An 18,397-nucleotide genomic window follows, 5' to 3' on the forward strand; every position below is an offset into this window, starting at 1 on the left:
ATTTACCTAAATGTATTAATAAGAGAAAAGTTATCTTGCAACACACAAAATGGTATCTGAAGCGTCCTGATGAGTAGTTAAGTGTTTTGAAAGATAGTATTAAATGGGCGTGTATGTATATAAAATACTTAACTTGCTAATAAGGATGTAATAAAAATTATTGAGGATGGGTTTAGAGATCTTTATATCGGAGACTTCGACGTAAATATTAATTGGGGAATAAAGATTGAGAGTCGTAGGATAGAAAAGTTTAGACGTATTTACTGATGGTAATTATGTGTGCTTGTAATCAGCAGGACGGGTCAACCCTTAAAAAATTCACCTTATATATATCCTAGGAGACAAATCTGGTATCGTTTCTATTCTGAAAAAGTTAGTAATTAAGCAACTTCTAGGTGGTAAACACGAATTTCGTGTGGAGCTTAACTGTTTGAACGCATAAAGAGCGGAAACACAGTTTGGTTTTGCGGGAAATGCTCCTAATCTCATCATACGAGACTAAGCTATATATTTCATGAGCGAATTGAAGTAGTAAATAAAATAGAATCAATTTCTTGCTCAAATAAGACCGCCAACATCGCAATAGCTCCCACAGCGAGTCGGCTTTCACGGGTGGAACTTCCTCATGAAAACGACGGTTGCTAGACTCAAATCATAACTAAAATAACGCTTATAGTAAATATAGTCTAATATATGGGAGTATTGTATTATTAAAGTAGAGTGAGTATAATTCACTTGGAGTCAGATTTATCGGCCGAATTTATTGTTAGCACTCTCTAGTTGCTTTTTATTATTACTCATATTTCGTTCGATCTTCTCATAAAAGCGTTCATATGCCGTAGTTCTCTTTATGAGTCATGTGCGACAATTTTTTAATTATTAAGTTTAAACAAAATGTCTATCCATTTTTAAAATTTCCTGCATAGTTGATTTATATGACACATAGTAGAGGTAATTCGAGCTGTGGTTCCCTAAAAAAAGCTGCAAGTCTGTTAATTTTTTACATACATCGCAGAGATAAACTTTTCGGTGTTAGTTTTATTTCTGTAAGAAATTCACTGGCTCTAATTTTGAGATTATTAATTTAAAATTAAAGTTATTAAAATCGAAAATGATATTTATCGACGATCTTTTAGGAATTTTCGCGAAGCTAATACCGATTTGAATCCTAGCTTCAATACCCTATTTTAACCTAAAGGAAACTGCTTTCTTAAGGGTAAAGTCCAGATTTTCTAAAAGTTGCATTTTGAATTCAGCTTTTCGCTCCGATTTTTCTTATAGACAGAAGTTTATATTTTCCCCTATTAAGCAGCCCGCAAATCCGAAAATCTCTACTAATTACATCCAATTAATTGAAAATTTAACTCTCCGCTCCACCCTAAATTTCACAACTCCACACATTATTATACATTAATTACAACAATTTACGAAATTCCCTTATTTTTCTTTTCTTTCCACTCCACAATTTTTAACTACCATTATTATATACCCAATTGACATCCATCACTTTTCGCCCTTCCTCTCTCTGTCATCCCTCCTGACAATCTCAACCTTGTCTACGTAAGCCCATTCGGGCCCCACAAACGACCAATTCGGCCAAAACAGCCTCAATTTTGCTTTTAAACGACCTCAAGTTGCTTCATTTTCTGCTCTTCGCCGCCCTCGCAAAGCTGTTTTTTGAGCGCAATTTTCGACTCCAAATCGGCAAAATCGTTAAAGTTGAAGCCCGCATCCGCGAAAACGGCGATTCCGCTATAGTCGAAAAACGCGGTTTTCTTGCTCTCCTGGCGCTGCCTTTTGGCGCTCGAAACGACCACTTTCTGGGCGCTCATTTGCGCGATTTCGAGCTGCGAATCGATCCACGAAATGAGTTTTTGCTTCGGCATTTCGTCGCTTTCGATTCTCGACGCGAAATCGATTTTCTCGATTTCGTATTTTCCGAATTTTTCGCTGAATTGACATTCAATTCCACGAGTTTTTTGTTTATCGGAAGGCAATTTTTCCTGATTTCCTGCGTTTCCTTGTAGGCCTCATCGTGCAGTTTCTTGATTTCGTCGAATTGAGTCGCCTGGGCTTTGAAGGCGTCAAAAAGCTGCTGGTGAACGATTTTGAGCTTGTCGATTTCTGCGTATTTTTGCTTAATTTCGGCGTATAAGACGTCAGTTTCCTGCTTAATAAGCGAATTCTCTTCTCTTTCTTTTTTGATCAGTTCGAATTCCGTGTTCATGGTATTCCGAAGGTCTTTTCTGGTTATTAAAAGGTCCTTTTTCTCGCTGTTTAGGAGCTTGTAGGAGGTTCTGGCGGCTTCTACCTGCTCTTCGTCGATGTCTGGGAGCTGAATTTGGATTTTCTCGAGAGCTGTGATTTTGGTCCTTAGGGTGCCTTCTTCTTGCTTCGTATGCCTTTCGTGGGCGAAAATGTACTCTAATGAAGAAATTTAGGTCTAAATAGCTTCTCTGGAAGGCTTGATATGGCCTAAAACTTTTTTCAGCTCGTCGAGTTTCGGGTTCTAGAAAATTAGCTGGAAAGCGTCTTGCTGCTTCTAAATAGTGTCGATTTTGGCGTTTAATTCAGCTAACTTGGTCTTATTCTCTTGCATACTATTTTTAGAGCCGGAATCAGTTGATGAAGCCTATTTTGACTTCAAAACTTAGATTTGGTCTAAAATTTGTTTCTATTATTTTTAAACTTTCTGCTGCTCAGCTTTTACGGCGTCAAAGCTGGGACGGGGAGGAAGTGCAGGAATGGCTGACATTATTTAAGAGGAGTGGAATGAAAATAAATTGATAAAATATGCTTTATAGTATATAATAACGCAAATTTTGATTGTAAAGGAAAGTAGAATCATACGATTGATTTAGATTAGTAAAAATTTAAGAAAAAAGTATTTCATATTATTTATAAAATAAGTAAATTAGTATAAACATTTTTGAAGAACAATAATGTTGATAATTAATTTAAAAGTAGATTATATACTTAATGATCAAATAAAATTACGACGATTAATTCATTATAAGCAAAATTGAAATTATTAGGTAAAAGTATGGTTCGTGAAATAAAAAGTAATTACACCCATAATAATTACTCATCTCAGTATTGTATTTAAAAATTCATTTACTAACCCTTTTTCTTAGGTTAATAAAACTTTAAATTTATTTGTATTTTAAACAATTATATCGCTAAAATAAAACCATAAGAAGGAAAATTCTTAATAGTTTTACCGTCCCTAGGAATTTTCTAGTTAGCTGTATAGAATATCCTATTTAGCCTGTTAATTAGACTCTAGTTTATCAATAAGGTCCATAGAAATAAGAGGGTAAATATCGTTTAAGACAAACTATCTATCTTCCAACAAAATATAAGATTCGGTAAAATTGGTTGGGTTGTAAAGTTATTAAATTATTGCATCTTTAAGGACTTTTTTATCGCTAAAGTATGTTATAATTATTAGGTCCGACGGATGATAAATCTGTGACTTAATAACTTAATTAAACGATTTGTTAAATTAACTTTCAAAACTAGATTTCATGGTGATAAGATTTATATGGTCGTGATTATTTATAATGTTGATAAGTTTCTTCTCATCAATTTTTGTATTCATCATAGTTGCAAATAAATAGTATGATTATAGAATAAGGTTCATATTTTAATGATATTAATATTTATATTATATAATAACTCTAAGCTTTTGGTTTATAATATCCGGAAACTCACTAAGTATGAGAGTTTATTTTTAGAATCAAATAAATAAATTACTTTAAATAAATGATTCGTAACAAGATTCTAGTTTTTCTAATAGTTTCAGTTGATGCCGTATACTTTAGAACATATATTTTATACTCAACAATAATCTCAATACATATAACAATATAACTGATTATTTTATTCTTTATAAAATGTCTTAAGTTCGGTTATCAAAATTTATGTCTAGGAAATTCAAAGTAGAGCACCCTATTTTAATTATAGACACGAATACAGATAATATAGTTTCCTATGATAAAGTTTTAACTCCTAAAGCTAGCTTAAAAAGGTTCATTTTTAAGAAAGCAGATAGAGCCATTAACGATGAATAATGACTGACAAGGGTAAATGTCATACTATTAAGTGATTTTATAGTTATATTGACATTATAGTCTATTCTAACGCAGATTGGTAATTATGGATAATAATTATTTTCCTTTTCTTTTCCTTTTCATAATGCTAATTTAGTTCACTTCAACTCACCAAATTAATCTATAGGCTAATCTGCTTAACATTCCGTTTAAAGAAGCAGTTGAGATTTCTTTACGATAATAATTTACAGGAAGGTAGCTTGATAAACAGGGAATTTGTGTTGCAATATCAAAAGTAATTTCATATACTTAACCAAAAATCTTATAAAATATGGGTAATTTATCACTTGAAGCTACATTTGAAGCTATAGTTTTTAGGCCTTTCCGTGGTGAGCGTATTTGGGCACAGGTAGAGTAATAAAATTTAAGTCAAATATAACTTTCGACCCCATTTGGCTCGGTGGTTGTTGCTAGATTAAACTTATTTGAGGGAAGCGAATTTGATGGTTAAGAGTGGATCTGGAGATTTTAAGGAGTAGAAAATTATATTCAAAATGGTAATACATGTTTTGTTAGAGTTATTGATGTAAAGGTAAATGGTGAAGGTATTGAAATTTAGGCTAGCATGGATGAACCCGGCCTTGGGGATCTTAGATGGTGGAGATGAGTGAATTATATTTTAATTCATATTTGCCTATAAAATACATTTAATATTATATTTTATTGTTTCTTTTTTAAATTTTCTGTTTTTATAATAATATATTAATGTGATAAAGTATAATTTATATTCTGTCATTACCTATTTAATAAACTGTCATTACCCAAAAATTGTGTTTATAAATGGCGAAGTGCAAATCTGTTAAGGCTTAAAAAGACTAAGTCATACGTCCTACTGCTAAGTCAGGGGGAGATACAAGAAATACAAGAATGATCCTAATGATGGTTATGGTTGTAGGATATATGTTTGCAGAGCTTATTGTTGGTATTTATGGTAATTCACTCACATTGGTAGGAGATGCATTCCATATGATTTCTGATGCATCCGCTCTTGTTATTGGATATATATCCATAAAAATTGGTAAAAGAAAAGCTAGTGGAGAGTATACATTCGGATACTAAAGATATGAGATTCTTGGAGCTTTCTTTAATGCTAGTTTCTTAGTTTCAACTGCATTCTTTTTACTCACTGAAATAATTCAGAAATTTATAACTCCAACACCAATAAGCGATGTTGACTTAGTTCTTTATGTTGCTATTGGTGGTTTAGTCGTTAATATTGTAGGAATGTTCTTATTTGGTCATAATCATGGAGGACACAGTCACGGTCACGATCATTCTCACGGCCATTCTCACGGTCATTCTCATGGTCATGATCATGAACACGATCACGAGAGTCATGAGGAATGTGATGAACATGAGACCATTCATGACCATCATGAACATGATGAAGATCAATGTAATAAAGAGAATCTCTTAGGCTGCGATAATAATTATGAAAAAGAATCCCATGATCATGAAGAAGAACATGATCATTGTTGCTAACATGATCATGCTGAAGTTACAGTAGAATCTGGTACGATATAAGTTTCTAATGAAATAGAACATAAGGTGAATCATAGTGATAAGCTCTAAGAATAGAAAAAGACGAAAAAGGTTGATATGGCCATGCATGGGGTTTTCCTTCATGTATTGGGCGATTTTATTGGCTCGATAATAGTTATTATTGCCGCATTATCCTAAAAGTTTGGGGCTCATCTTCCTGGCATCTCATATATTGATCCTAGCTGCTCATTAATCATGGTAGGTATTTTGGTAAATTCATCAATACCATTATTACGGGATTCTGGTAAGATACTTCTTCTACATTCATAAGTCGATTCAATAATGTTGAAATAACAAATATTAACAGTTAAGCACGTAGCGGGTGTTCATGAGGTTCACTCTTGGGCATTTACTCCTGAAAAATAAGTTGGCCATGTTCATATAGTAATGCGTAAAAGTATGCTAGATTAATATGAGACGGTTGTATCGGATGTCAAGGAAGTATTCCATAAACATGATATTCATAATACTACAGTGGCTGTTGAGTTTGTTGATGATAATGAGAAGGATCTTGATGCATGTTTCGTTAAATAAGGTTGCAAAGCATTCACTGGTATGTGCTGTGAAGACTAAATACAAAAAATATAGTGATTGATTTGGTCATTCAAAACTATTTATTTTCTAATGCACTAACAAGAAATTTAAAGTCTTAGTAATTAATTTTCTTAGTCTTGCCCAATAAGCAGTAAATCTCCATTTCGCTTAGTTTCACATTGAAAAAATTAAATAACATGTTACTAACCAGAGGTATGTTAAGTGAATTATTGCCTTTCTGATCTAACGCTTTAAACAAAAATTCATCTCTATCTTAATATTAATGTAGTTCGCTAAACGATTTAAATTCTTTCTTTTCGAGAAAACCACTATTATCTAAATCGAATGCCATTAAAATCTAATCTATGGTGAACCCGAATCTAGCTGATAATTCTTACGCATAAGGTTCTAGTTCTAACATTGATATTTTACCGTCTTTATTATCATCTATCTTTTTCATGTCAAGAGTTTATACACCTGCACTACAGCCCATTTAAGTAAAAAAATATGAATAACTTTATATATAAACTTATTAATATGTTCATTTAAACTGATTTCACAATAAATATATTAATACGCTTTTGAGTCATAAATTACCAAAGCGAAAAACTTTAATCTAATTATACAATTAAGACATCTAAACTCCCAACCACCGTCTATATTCAATAAATAAATTCCAACAAGTGAACATTTTATACCAAATAAATCGTACTTACAGAAACAGCGAAAATGCTGAATTCCTTTCTGTGGGGACTCATTTTGGTAGTCTGGGCGGCGCTTGCACTGCATATCTGCGCTGTATTCGCTTCCTCGCGTCAGTTTCTCAACGAATTCAGCTACCGAAAGCGTACGAATCTGCTGATCCAAATGGCGCGAGAGAGGCAGACCACGCTGAGGATTGCACAGCGCGCGTTGAGGTGCGAGAACACCTGCGACATAATTCAGCGAAACATCGTAATTTTGGGCCAAAACCAAAAGGCCCTGGCAGCGAACGCCCGGAAACGGGCATTTTTGGAGTGAATTTTTAGCGCGTTCAATTTTGGACGAAATCCGACTTGCGCATTCAAAATTCAATTCAAATTTGACTTTCACTTCCTCTGCCACATTCCTCCCAAATCTGCCTGCAACTCGTTCTGCATCTCTCGCAAATCCCACTCCTCGATGCTGCTGATCTGCAGCTCGAGATCGTTCCGGGCGTTGATCTGGGCGATGCAGAACGCGCCGCTTTCGACGATCTTCCCGGTCACGAGAAATGCATTTTCAGTGATTTTTTCGTTCCGGAAAACGAAGTTTTCGCTCCTTTTGAAGAGGAATTTTTTTCCGGAAGGAGCGAAAGTTTTAAGGTCGTTCAAGTACGTGGAAAGGAGGTCGAATTAAATATTTTTTACGCGGCTCAGAATTGCTTGCCAGACCAGGAATGCGAGCAGCTCAACGTTGAGGAGTTGCAGGTCGAGCACGAGCGCGACGGTGGAGAGGCAGAAGTTAAGCCGCTGGCGATCGGTTTTCTCGACGAAGCTTGCGACTTCCAGCGCATTTTGGCCGAAGTTCGGCACCGAAATGCAGGCTTCTGGGCGATAGTTTCGGAGCAAGTTTGCGAAGTCCAGACCGACCTGGAAAGCGCCCTCGAGCCCGAATGCTGTGGAGGTCGCCACGCCGACGTGCATCTCACGCGCGGAAACGCGTGAAAATACTAGGGTAACCTGGAAACTCAGAGATTTGAAGATAATTTCGGCGGATCTGTGTGCAAAGGCTGACAGATATTCCGTTGAGGGCACTTCAACGGGCTGGGGAGGTGTTTTCGAGAAAACTAGAACCCCTGCAGTCAACTTCGACTGTAGCGGGCGGTTTAGTCTGATCAACTGGTTAAAGGTGTCTAGGATGCGCTAGAACGATTCATGGGTCGTGAAAACTGTCAGAATGAAGTGAAATGGAGTTTTAGCCACGAGCGGTTTAGGAGGTTTGTAGAGAAAGTAGCGTTATGGGGAGTACGAGCGATTCGTGGCTGGATGGGTTGCAGGTTTTTTGATGCCAGAAGCGTTTTTGAGAATAAATGAGGGAAGCGCTGTAAGTGGCATTTTAAAATATTATATAATATATACTACATATTTCATTAATTTTGTTTTCTCTGTAGAATACCTCAAATTATTTCGTCCGACTTGTAATTTCTAAGTTAGCTGATATTATTTTTTCTATATAAGGTTTCAATTAACTCAACTCGCTGGTGTTGATAATGATAATATTCTTCTAGCCGTTATGTGAATTTATTATCAACAATACATTCTTCTTCTAACATTTCAGGAGTCTTTAAAATCGATTTACATTTTTTATAACATGTTTACTTCTTAATAATGTACAGATTTTATTCCTTCTACGAATACTGAAATGCCTTATGGTATATGAAAAATAATATTATTTATTTCAGTTGTTCCTTCTTGTAGGCAACAATATCTATTACTTTAATTGGTTTTGCAAGAAAACTATTAATGTAAGCTTAAAGGTCATACTTTATCTATGATTTCTTAAGAATTTTCCAAAAGTTATATATATTTGTATCACATACCAAGTTTTAATAAATTGTATTTAGATGATTTTCTTTGTCTTCATATTAAAAACTTGAAGTAAAATTACAATTATTGTTATAATCAGAATTGTTTTACTTACATTAAAATACACCGGATAAATTGTCAATTTTATCATAGTTTTAGAACTTTTCCAAAACCTTCTGCGATTATGTGCCATTAGATTTTTTTACTAGCTACCCTTACTTAATTGAGTTATTACAATATATATATAAGAGTGCAAATTAAGCTTGACATTGCCAATAACTTGTTTTTAATAATGTTATTGAATCGCTTACGGGAACGCTAGCTATTTAATTTGTACTCTTTTCATTTATACCAAAAATACAACAAACATATAGAAATATAATACTATTTTATAGCAATAAAATAATGTCAGACGATCTGAAAACGCAAGGTAATGAAGCCCTTAAACAGGGCCGTATTTACGACTCCATATAGCTATATTCTGAAGCAATATAAATAGACCCATCTAATCATATTATATTTTCTAATCGATCTAATGCCTATTACTAAGATAAAAATTTCGCATTTGCCTTAAAAGACGCAACGGAGACAATTACCTTAGCTTCCAAATTTGAAAAAGGATACATACGTGCTTATGATGCATTGGTTGCCTTAAATAGATTTCCTGAAGGAGTAAAGCAAATAAAAACAGGGTTGACCGCCATCCCAAGTGGACCAATTTTGACATAAAAATACCAGGAATTCTAGAAGTTTATAATACCAAATCTGACTTCTATTCAGCTTATTACTAACCCAGTACCGTTTGTAAAAAACGTCCCAACAGTAATAGAATGCTTTGCTACTTGGTGTGGGCCCTGCAAATAGATGATTCCCCATTTAGCAAAGTTCCAAGACACTTATAATAATAGGATAAACTTGATCAGTGTTTCTTCTGAACCTACCGGAAAACTGGAAGGGTTTCTGAAGGGAAATCCCGAAATGAAGCTGTACAACGTTGGATTTGACGGAAGCGGGGTGGTTTAGCATATTATGGGTCTCCAGGGGGTATAGGGCATTCCACATTGTTTTGTTTACGATAAAGATGGAACCCAAATATTCAGCGGCCATCCCAGCCAGCTGGATCAGTTTGTCTGCAGTTTAGGAATCTGAAGCATTTAAAATTCAATTATTATATAATAATTATAATTATATTATTTTCCTACTTCATTTAATGTTTTATTCTTTGTCTGCCAAACTAACAGCTAAACGTGATCCAACATACCTGTAATTATCATTAGAGCAGAAATAGGTGTATGATATGGTAGTTTTTGAGCGTAAATCTGTATTTTTCACCGGTCAGGCGGGATCTGGTAAATCTTTCCTCATCCGAGCGATAATTCAGGGTCTGTAACGACTTTTGCTACCAGAACAGCTGGCTGTGACTGCAATGACAGGAATTGCTGCCGTAAATATCGCAGGGTAAACGCTGCACTCCCTATTTGCATCACCTCTAAATTTTGACACGGAGGACCCCGAGACGAATGTGTAAAAACAGTTAAAAATGGCACTCGTGCGCCCTCCGCTGCGCGAGCGGTTGAATGCGTTACAGACTATCCTGATTGACGAAGTTTCGATGCTCCAGGGATCAGTTTTCGACACCCTGGAGCTGCTTCTCCGGAAGGTAAAAAGATCGAGCAAATTCTTCGGGGATGTGTAATTGGTACTCTGTGGTGACTTCATGCAACTACCACCAATAAAAAAGTAGGGCCGGCCGAAGTTGCTGTTCGAGAGCAGCTACTTCTCAAAAATTATGTGCGTCAAGCTAACTGTTCAATTCAGATAGCAAGACGACCAGCTTATCAACATGCTGAACAAGATCCGAAACGGTTAGGTTGACGACCAGGTTAAAAATTTGATTTTATCGCGTAAGAAAACCGAACAGGAGATCAACAGGGACGAGGAGAGCAAATTAAAATTTTCATATGGTTAGTGGAAATAGAACATTGAAAACATGAAATAATTTATTTTAAATTCAGAGTAGCAAAGTCTTAAAATGGGATTTTTTAAGAAGCTTGAGCTTCTTCATCAGACTAAAAATGCTGAAATTCAGATCAGGCAGGCAAAGTATGTACCGCCAGTTTTTCCTATAAGGTTGTATGCTTACAAAACGCAGGTCGAATAATTTAACATATCTAGGCTTAATTCTCAGAAAAGGTAAGTTTTCACAGTTAATGCGTTAGATGAAGGTATAACTGATAAGATAGAAAAGCCAGAGGCATAAATCTTATTCTCAATTGGAGCATAAGTCATGTTAACAAAAAATATAGATGTTACTGCTGGGCTGTGTAATGGATCAGTTGGTATAATAGTGGAGATCAAATCTAAAACTGAAAGTTAGATACTAAATGTGATATTAGATGAAGTTGAAGTATTCGTAAAATTTAGTTCTTCTACTGTTCCAATAAAAAGTATTGATACAGAACAGATAGGCTCTAATGGAAAAGATAGAGTTGGCCTACGTAAATAACTTCCGTTATAGTTATCTTATGCAATATCTATCCACAAATCATAAGGTTTAACTTTAGATGCGGCTGTTATGGATTTAAAGAATTGCTTTGAAAATGGGTAAGTTTATGTGGCTCTTAGTAGAATAAGATCATTAGAAGGTTTGGTGGTGACTGGAATTAATTTTGATAAAATAACAGCTGATTAAAGCAGTATGGTATTCTGCGAAGAAGTTAAAAGTATTGAAGAGTTAGGTTTATTTCCGTCAGGAAATAACCTAATATAGTCATTTACAATCGAGTCAGATATTTAACTTACTAAAGAGTACGATTCTATACCAAAGTCAGTAGATTTACGTGTTAAAAGCCCACACAACATTAAAAAATCACCTACCTTAGAATTACCATTGTTCTCCTTAGCAGCCTCCAGTCCTATTTAAAACGAATTAACATCAGAATAGGCATCACCTTCGTTTCCTGTTCATTAGTAAGATTTATAAACATATATATAACAAAAGTCATAACAAATATGCACATAATCGCCTAGCTTGAAAAGAGGTAAACTAACAATAAAACCAAAAAATACTGAAGTAGTTTTCATAAAAGCAGCTGATGTGGTCGATATTAGTGATTCTGATAATCTGGTAGAACCAGTATAGAAATTATAATCACCTACTATAGAATCTTAGCCAAAATTAACATAAGAAGATGTCCCTATTATTCCTATTCTCCAAGATATAAATATGGAAAGTAATGCTATTCATGAGGAACCTGAAAAATAAACACCTAAGAATTTCTTTGATTTTGAATATTATTTAAAATTTTTGTGAAAGAAGTTGCTAGATTTCCTACAAGTTTAAGTGATAAGTTTTTCCCGCTCCAAAAAATGAAACATATTCGTATATTTCTTAGAAAACCTAAACGGCTAGTTCCATTTACTCCAAAATACAATGGAACAATCCCTAGTTCTGAAAAATTATAATAGTAATCAACTATTCTTACTAGATCAACGCCTAAAACCCCAGTCATAAAAAAACCAGTCGAGGTCCCAACCCCTGCTCCTGCAAAAACATATCCTTATAAGCATACATATTTCTTTACCTAGGCATCACTTTGTCAGCGCTCCCTTATTAATTCGCTCGTTACTTCCATGGCATCTTTAGATCCTACAGTTACGGTTTCACCTCTCATGCGTACAAAGCTTTCTGATTACTAGTATGCTCAATTTTTCATCAAATTCTAGGTACCTGAGTTATATTTTGCTGATTTGGGACCTTACTTAGAAGGAAAATTTATCACAAAAATTCATATTGTTTATCGAGCAAATGCTATTGGCCTCCATAAAGAGCTTATTCACAACTGCAATTATTTTATAGCACGAAATAGGTTGACAGCATCATCACTACCTGAAGCCTATCTCCATTTTACATAAACTGCTGTTATATTTGGTGGAAACGTTGCAGACCAGACTGCCAGTTAATATTCTCCTAATGGGCCGTTTCTTGGGGTAGCAGTTTGTGCAGGAATTACTAAACTCTTTTGTTTACTAGGGCGTATGCTTGGTCTTAATGTTATAGGGACTGTAGGCAATACGAAATCTGGTGAGTTCCACGCCTGGAATTTATTACAGCTTGGCAAAGGATGGTATCACGCTGATTTTACTTGGTGCTTAACGGACAGTTTTCCAAGGTATTTCTAGATTAGTGATACAGAACTAGGGCATGTGAGTTTACATATTTTACCTAAATGTATTAATAAAGAGAAAAGTTATCTTGCAACACACAAAATGGTATCTGAGCGTCCTGATGAGGTAGTTAAGTGTTTTGAAAGATAGTACTTAAATGGGCGTGTATGTATATAAAATACTTAACTTGCTAATAAGGATGTAATAAAAATTATTGAGGATGGGTTAGAGATCTTTAATCGGAGACTTCGACGTAAATATTAATTGGGGAATAAAGATTTGAGAGTCGTAGGATAGACAAGTTTAGACGTATTTACTGATGGTAATTATGTGTGCTTGTAATCAGCAGGACGGGTCAACCCTTAAAAAATTCACCTTATATATATCCTAGGAGACAAATCTGGTATCGTTTCTATTTCTGAAAAGTTAGTAATTAAGCAACTTCTAGGTGGTAAACACGAATTTCGTGTGGAGCTTAACTGTTTGAACGCATAAAGAGCGGAAAACACAGTTTTGGTTTTGCGGGAAATGCTCCTAATCTCATCATACGAGACTAAGCGTTATATTTTCATGAGCGAATTGAAGGTAGTAAATAATAGAATCAATTTCTGCCTCAAATAAGACCGCAACATCGCAATAGCTCCCACAGCGAGTCGGCTTTCACGGGGTGGAACATTCCTCATGAAAACGACGGTTGCTAGACTCAAATCATAACTAAAATAACGCTTATAGGTAAATATAGTCTAATAATGGGAGTATTGTATTATTAAAGTAGAGTGAGTATAAATTCACTTGGAGTCAGATTTATCGGCCGAATTTATTGTTAGCACTCTCTAGTTGCTTTTTATTATACTCATATTTCGTTCGATCTTCTCATAAAAGCGTTCATATGCCGTAGTTCTCTTTATGAGGTCATGTGCGACAATTTTTTAATTATTAAGTTTAAACAAAATGTCTATCCATTTTTAACAATGAGGAGGTTTCAGGAACTGCATAGTTGATTATATGACACATAGTAGAGGAATTGATATTGCTATCTATAATACTAGAATAAGAAGTTATAATGGTGTTCTTGCCATTTTATGGAAGAATTTTTTAATTTTTATCATTGTGTATGGGTAAGTAACAACTACATTTCCTAAACTGAAAACAAATAATTTATTTTTAGATTAAATTATCGCATGCACATCTATATATATTAAAATTATTTTAACCATAAATTTCAAATTATGAAACTGACACAAAATTTTATTCAAGATTAATATTTATTAAAAAAATATATCTATTGTTGATTATTATGAAAAATATATTTCTTAGTTTCAATTTATTTTGTTAGAAATAATTAAACGCCTTATGTACTTTAATTATTAGTTATTAATTAATATTCAAAACTAGGTTGTAAGTTTGAAATACCTAGTTATAGTATAGTACCCGATCTACTAAAAATTATAACAATAATTATTCGTAAATATAATTTTGATATATTTAAAAATAATATATTTATATAATAAACTATAAAACTGGCTTTAAGTAATATAGTGTGCTTCTGCCTTATTTTAATTCATAAAGAAGTTTTATAGTGATTGTTATTCGAATCTGTTGTCAAATTTTAGTAATATAACTATTATTTACATTTATAAACGATTTATTCTTGTATATATTTAATCTAGTAAATTTAATGGTTCTGCTATCTTGAATTAGTAAAGACGTCTATATTATAATTTAATATTTTTACCATCCAGTTACTAACCCTATAAATGTTAATCTGCTTATTTTAAAATATAATTACTGATCCATTTGCAGAAATGTAGTCAAAACCCTGTTTTTAAGGAATTTTAGATAAAATAATCAACTTTTGCCCAGAATTTTCTCCACACTCTGCTGTACACTAGATTTTAGCGTTACAGCTTACAAATTGTTATAGGGTGAGTGCTGGATTATATAAACTTAATTGTGCAGATGCGCTAAATGTCGATTCACCTAATTAAAAATCTGTCAAAAATTGTTTAAAATAACTTGGAAATGATGAAATTGGAACACTTTTAGGATTATACGCATAATAAATTGATAGAATCTAAGATGGGTGCTTTTATTTGACTATTAATAATTTTAACTAAAAAGCAGCAGTTGTTAGTAGGAATTTATTGAATTCTTCAATAAATTCTGTTAACTAACTTGATATCATGGGGTAGAAATTAGGATAGAATATTGAAGTCAGTACGGAGTTGTAAAGCTAATTTTAAGCTCTTTCTGTCCTTTTATAAGTTCATGAAAAGGAGTAAATTAGTGCTTTTAAAGAAGTAGTAAAAACAGCTTAAAATATAGCAAATTTATCTACAAACTCATAAAAAATACTACGATAATTTTCTGATAATTTTCAGACATAAGCATAAAAGTCGAATGTTATTTAAAACAATATATTTTAGAGTATGAAATAGCTGGGAATTAGTGTAGAGAATTTAGATTTTAATGTTGAAAGTATGGAAAAATCTTCAAAAAATATTGTAAAAGGACTAAACTAGTCAAACAAGATTATATCAGAGCAACTAGAGAAAGTAATTAATATTGATGCTAATCTCATTAAGGTGGAAAATTTATCCCAAAAATCAATTGAAAGCTTAATAGATACATATAAACTAATAGACGACAATTAGCAGAAAGTATCATTCGAAGTAACTAAAATTAATGCAGAAATATCCTAAATACTTAAAAACTTAGATAATATAAAATTTACATAACAAAAGTCTATATTTTCAATCCTTCCAGTATAATCTGGTTTTATAAGCTTTCATATTGGCGTATTATCTCTCCTTTATTTATGTCATATGCTTTTTAGTATGGATTTTTAGCCTATTCGCCGTATTGCTATGTTATTTTTAGGAATTGAAATCAGCATTGTAAATTTCTCTAAGCTAGTATCACACATGTTGTTTTGCAATATTTATGTACCAATATTTGTAAAGTTCAACAAACTAAAGTTATTTAAGCTAGGCAGAAGTGATCTTTTACAGAGCAGGAGTTACAACATTTATGCATTTTTAAAAGGTTCAAACGAATAATAATGCATGTATTAACCAAATTTAGTAGCATTTTCTTATCTAATCCGTTTTATAGAGATTTTTATTCTGCTAAAAATAGAAGTTGTGGAGTATTTAAGAGGCAATAAGGTGGATAAATATGTGAGTACGCCATAAAGACATATCAAGCATAGTATTACGCCAAATCAAACTATGAGAGCGTCAAATAAGTGAATTTCGAGTTTATTTCTGCAGTTTTTATCTGATATTGTCCATCAGTAAAACCAAATCTATCTTGCATACATTATCATTCACATTACAACCAAGCCAATCAAGTAATTCTAAACATGGAACCCTCATAATTAAGTGAAATTAAGCACCTACGTCACAAATAAACTGTCTTTTCAACTCCAACGTGCCTACATACCAATTTTCCGCCTTAAATAAAAAACCAATATTATCATTTTTACAAATAAATTATAATTATTATATATTTATATATAATATATTTTTCACTCCTCCATCTTCACTTTTTTGGCTCCCTCGATCATTTGTATCTCAAAATCCTCAATTTCTTGCCTTAGTACTGCCTTGACTTTCCTGGCATATGCTATCGATTTTTGCAGTTTCTCTCTCAACATTCCCTTTTGAATTGCGTTTTCCACTTCTTTTTGAATATTTTCCAAATTTTCTTAAAGTTTGTTTATGGCGTCGGTCAAATTTTGCTTTTCCAGCTGTTTTTCGTAAATTTCGATCTCAATTTGCGCGAATTTCTAGGCGATCGGGGCCGCAAAAGGCGTTCCGATCCCCAAAACGGCCGCCGCGTTTGCCAAATCCCTGTGGATTTCGTTAAAATCCGATGTGAATGTTGTCTGGTTCTGCATCAGTTCGTTTTGCTGTTATATGTTTATTATATGTTTTCTGATGTTTTCGCAATTTTTCAAAACTGAAGAATTTATTGCTTTGAATGACGACAGCGCGTATTAAAGAATGCTAATTGATGTGTTGTTGGGTTCAAAATCTAGCTACTGGTTGGGGAAAATTTGTTAGAGCAGGGTTGAGACTTATTGCATATTGAGAATTTTAATAATATATGGTTAATAATGAATAATAATGGATAGTTTTTTGGAAAACTGTATTGGCAAGTTCTAAATGTTTAAAACGGTTTGCCAGAGGTTTAAGTGGTAGTATTCGAATAAAGAAGCTAGATAAGAGGAAATAGCAAGAATTTTATAAAATCAGATGTTTAGAAATTTAATATTTATTTATTATATATCTTATAGAAGATGATAAAACTAAAAAAATACAATATAACTTAAACCATATAATAGCAATTGTATGAAGCGGATAAAGTGCGCATAAACCACAACTAAAAATATAGTAATAAATGTTAATATTCAGTTAATTTAGCATTAAGCAAATGCTAAAAACGGAAAATTTAAAGATACATACAGTTTGTCATATATAATGGGTTTATTAATAAAATTCATCTATACTTTCCGCAAAAAATGGGTTGCTCTGCAGATCAGAAAGTAGTTGAATCTAACAACACTCTTAACGGCCTTGCCTCTACTGATAAGTATACTTAGGCTGCAGAACGTCTTTATAAGGCTATGAAGGGTTCTGGAACTGACGAAGATGAAATTATTGCCGTAGCTTCTACTTTCTCTGACGAGGAGCGTCTTATGATTGCTGAAGCTTTCAATAAGTAATATAGCAAGTGCATGATTGAAAGTTTGAAGAAAGACTTATCTGGAGATTTTGAAAAGTTAATGCTTGAATTATTCTCTGGTAAGAAATATACCAAATGGGCTGAGTTCATCCAGGCTACTATCAAGGGTGCAGGCACTGACGAGAAGCGTTTAATCCCTCTCGTTTTCTTGATGACCGACGAAGACCAGGTTAAGGTCTAGTCTGAGTTCAAGAGACTTTACAAAGAGGATATGGTTGAGAAGATCGTAGCTGATATCGGTAGTGCAGACTGGTGCCAGTTAATCAAAGGTTGGATTAAGGCCAAGAGTACTGGTAATGCTGATGCTGAAGGTTTAGCTGACGAGCTTTTCGAAGCTGCCAAGGGTGCCGGTACTGATGAGGAGACTTTCATGATTGTTCTCTGCAAATGTACCCCCGCTTTATATGTTGAAGTATGCAAGGTATTTGCTACCAAGTATAACAAGACCCTCGGTGACGTCATCGAGAAGGAAATGTCCGGTAAAAACGAGCATGCCTTCTTGCTTGCCCACTACACCTTGCTTGACAGAAGACAAGCAATTGCTTATCAGATCAACAAGGCAATTAAGGGTGCTGGAACAGACGACAAGAGCCTTATTTAGCTCACTGTTTTATTCTCAGATATCGTTAAGGGTGGTGCCCTCCAGTAGGCTTATTCCTAATTTGGTGATATCGCTAAAGATATCAAGGGAGATCTTTCTGGTAGTTACGAAAAGGCTGTCTTGGCTTTCTGGGGCTTGTGATTCCT

General features: G+C 33.8%; 14 protein-coding genes and 1 pseudogene across 14 annotated transcripts; 8 read left to right on the top strand and 7 right to left on the bottom strand. All coding sequences in view use genetic code 6, as the record gives it.

Annotated features, from left to right (window-relative positions):
• Nucleotides 1-1,607: 1,607 nt before the first annotated feature.
• On the bottom strand, nt 1,608-2,755 carry SS50377_24237 (Hypothetical protein; annotated as a pseudogene).
• A 330-nt stretch (nt 2,756-3,085) lies between these two features.
• SS50377_24238 (uncharacterized protein) lies at nt 3,086-3,643 on the bottom strand (the record flags this gene model as incomplete). The annotated part of the gene is made up of 1 exon (XM_067908083.1): nt 3,086-3,643. The coding sequence occupies one exon, from the start codon at nt 3,641-3,643 to the stop codon at nt 3,086-3,088; it is 558 nt and encodes a 185-aa protein (XP_067765057.1).
• Nucleotides 3,644-3,896: 253 nt separating this feature from the next.
• Nucleotides 3,897-4,076, top strand: SS50377_24239 (uncharacterized protein; the record flags this gene model as incomplete). The annotated part of the gene is made up of 1 exon (XM_067908084.1): nt 3,897-4,076. One exon carries the CDS (start codon nt 3,897-3,899, stop codon nt 4,074-4,076), a length of 180 nt encoding a protein of 59 aa, XP_067765058.1.
• A 121-nt stretch (nt 4,077-4,197) lies between these two features.
• Nucleotides 4,198-4,719, top strand: SS50377_24240 (DNA-directed RNA polymerase; the record flags this gene model as incomplete). Its single annotated transcript, XM_067908085.1, has 1 exon — nt 4,198-4,719. The coding sequence occupies one exon, from the start codon at nt 4,198-4,200 to the stop codon at nt 4,717-4,719; it is 522 nt and encodes a 173-aa protein (XP_067765059.1).
• A 173-nt stretch (nt 4,720-4,892) lies between these two features.
• On the top strand, nt 4,893-6,245 carry SS50377_24241 (Cation diffusion facilitator family transport protein; the record flags this gene model as incomplete). The annotated part of the gene is made up of 1 exon (XM_067908086.1): nt 4,893-6,245. The coding sequence occupies one exon, from the start codon at nt 4,893-4,895 to the stop codon at nt 6,243-6,245; it is 1,353 nt and encodes a 450-aa protein (XP_067765060.1).
• A 13-nt stretch (nt 6,246-6,258) lies between these two features.
• Nucleotides 6,259-6,681, bottom strand: SS50377_24242 (Calmodulin; the record flags this gene model as incomplete). The annotated part of the gene is made up of 1 exon (XM_067908087.1): nt 6,259-6,681. One exon carries the CDS (start codon nt 6,679-6,681, stop codon nt 6,259-6,261), a length of 423 nt encoding a protein of 140 aa, XP_067765061.1.
• Nucleotides 6,682-7,020: 339 nt separating this feature from the next.
• Nucleotides 7,021-7,197, bottom strand: SS50377_24243 (uncharacterized protein; the record flags this gene model as incomplete). The annotated part of the gene is made up of 1 exon (XM_067908088.1): nt 7,021-7,197. The coding sequence occupies one exon, from the start codon at nt 7,195-7,197 to the stop codon at nt 7,021-7,023; it is 177 nt and encodes a 58-aa protein (XP_067765062.1).
• A 79-nt stretch (nt 7,198-7,276) lies between these two features.
• Nucleotides 7,277-8,263, bottom strand: SS50377_24244 (uncharacterized protein; the record flags this gene model as incomplete). The annotated part of the gene is made up of 1 exon (XM_067908089.1): nt 7,277-8,263. The coding sequence occupies one exon, from the start codon at nt 8,261-8,263 to the stop codon at nt 7,277-7,279; it is 987 nt and encodes a 328-aa protein (XP_067765063.1).
• An 876-nt stretch (nt 8,264-9,139) lies between these two features.
• SS50377_24245 (putative FixW protein) lies at nt 9,140-9,883 on the top strand (the record flags this gene model as incomplete). The annotated part of the gene is made up of 1 exon (XM_067908090.1): nt 9,140-9,883. The coding sequence occupies one exon, from the start codon at nt 9,140-9,142 to the stop codon at nt 9,881-9,883; it is 744 nt and encodes a 247-aa protein (XP_067765064.1).
• A 61-nt stretch (nt 9,884-9,944) lies between these two features.
• SS50377_24246 (ATP-dependent DNA helicase) lies at nt 9,945-12,047 on the top strand (the record flags this gene model as incomplete). The annotated part of the gene is made up of 1 exon (XM_067908091.1): nt 9,945-12,047. One exon carries the CDS (start codon nt 9,945-9,947, stop codon nt 12,045-12,047), a length of 2,103 nt encoding a protein of 700 aa, XP_067765065.1.
• Nucleotides 12,048-12,103: 56 nt separating this feature from the next.
• On the top strand, nt 12,104-13,681 carry SS50377_24247 (uncharacterized protein; the record flags this gene model as incomplete). The annotated part of the gene is made up of 1 exon (XM_067908092.1): nt 12,104-13,681. One exon carries the CDS (start codon nt 12,104-12,106, stop codon nt 13,679-13,681), a length of 1,578 nt encoding a protein of 525 aa, XP_067765066.1.
• An 8-nt stretch (nt 13,682-13,689) lies between these two features.
• SS50377_24248 (uncharacterized protein) lies at nt 13,690-14,010 on the bottom strand (the record flags this gene model as incomplete). Its single annotated transcript, XM_067908093.1, has 1 exon — nt 13,690-14,010. The coding sequence occupies one exon, from the start codon at nt 14,008-14,010 to the stop codon at nt 13,690-13,692; it is 321 nt and encodes a 106-aa protein (XP_067765067.1).
• A 648-nt stretch (nt 14,011-14,658) lies between these two features.
• SS50377_24249 (uncharacterized protein) lies at nt 14,659-16,152 on the top strand (the record flags this gene model as incomplete). Its single annotated transcript, XM_067908094.1, has 1 exon — nt 14,659-16,152. The coding sequence occupies one exon, from the start codon at nt 14,659-14,661 to the stop codon at nt 16,150-16,152; it is 1,494 nt and encodes a 497-aa protein (XP_067765068.1).
• A 278-nt stretch (nt 16,153-16,430) lies between these two features.
• SS50377_24250 (uncharacterized protein) lies at nt 16,431-16,991 on the bottom strand (the record flags this gene model as incomplete). The annotated part of the gene is made up of 1 exon (XM_067908095.1): nt 16,431-16,991. One exon carries the CDS (start codon nt 16,989-16,991, stop codon nt 16,431-16,433), a length of 561 nt encoding a protein of 186 aa, XP_067765069.1.
• Nucleotides 16,992-17,426: 435 nt separating this feature from the next.
• On the top strand, nt 17,427-18,392 carry SS50377_24251 (Annexin; the record flags this gene model as incomplete). Its single annotated transcript, XM_067908096.1, has 1 exon — nt 17,427-18,392. The coding sequence occupies one exon, from the start codon at nt 17,427-17,429 to the stop codon at nt 18,390-18,392; it is 966 nt and encodes a 321-aa protein (XP_067765070.1).
• Between the last annotated feature and the right edge of the window lie 5 nt (nt 18,393-18,397).

This window comes from Spironucleus salmonicida, chromosome 4, assembly GCF_000497125.1.
Source record: "Spironucleus salmonicida strain ATCC 50377 chromosome 4, whole genome shotgun sequence".
NCBI classification, from domain to species: Eukaryota; Fornicata; order Diplomonadida; family Hexamitidae; genus Spironucleus; species Spironucleus salmonicida.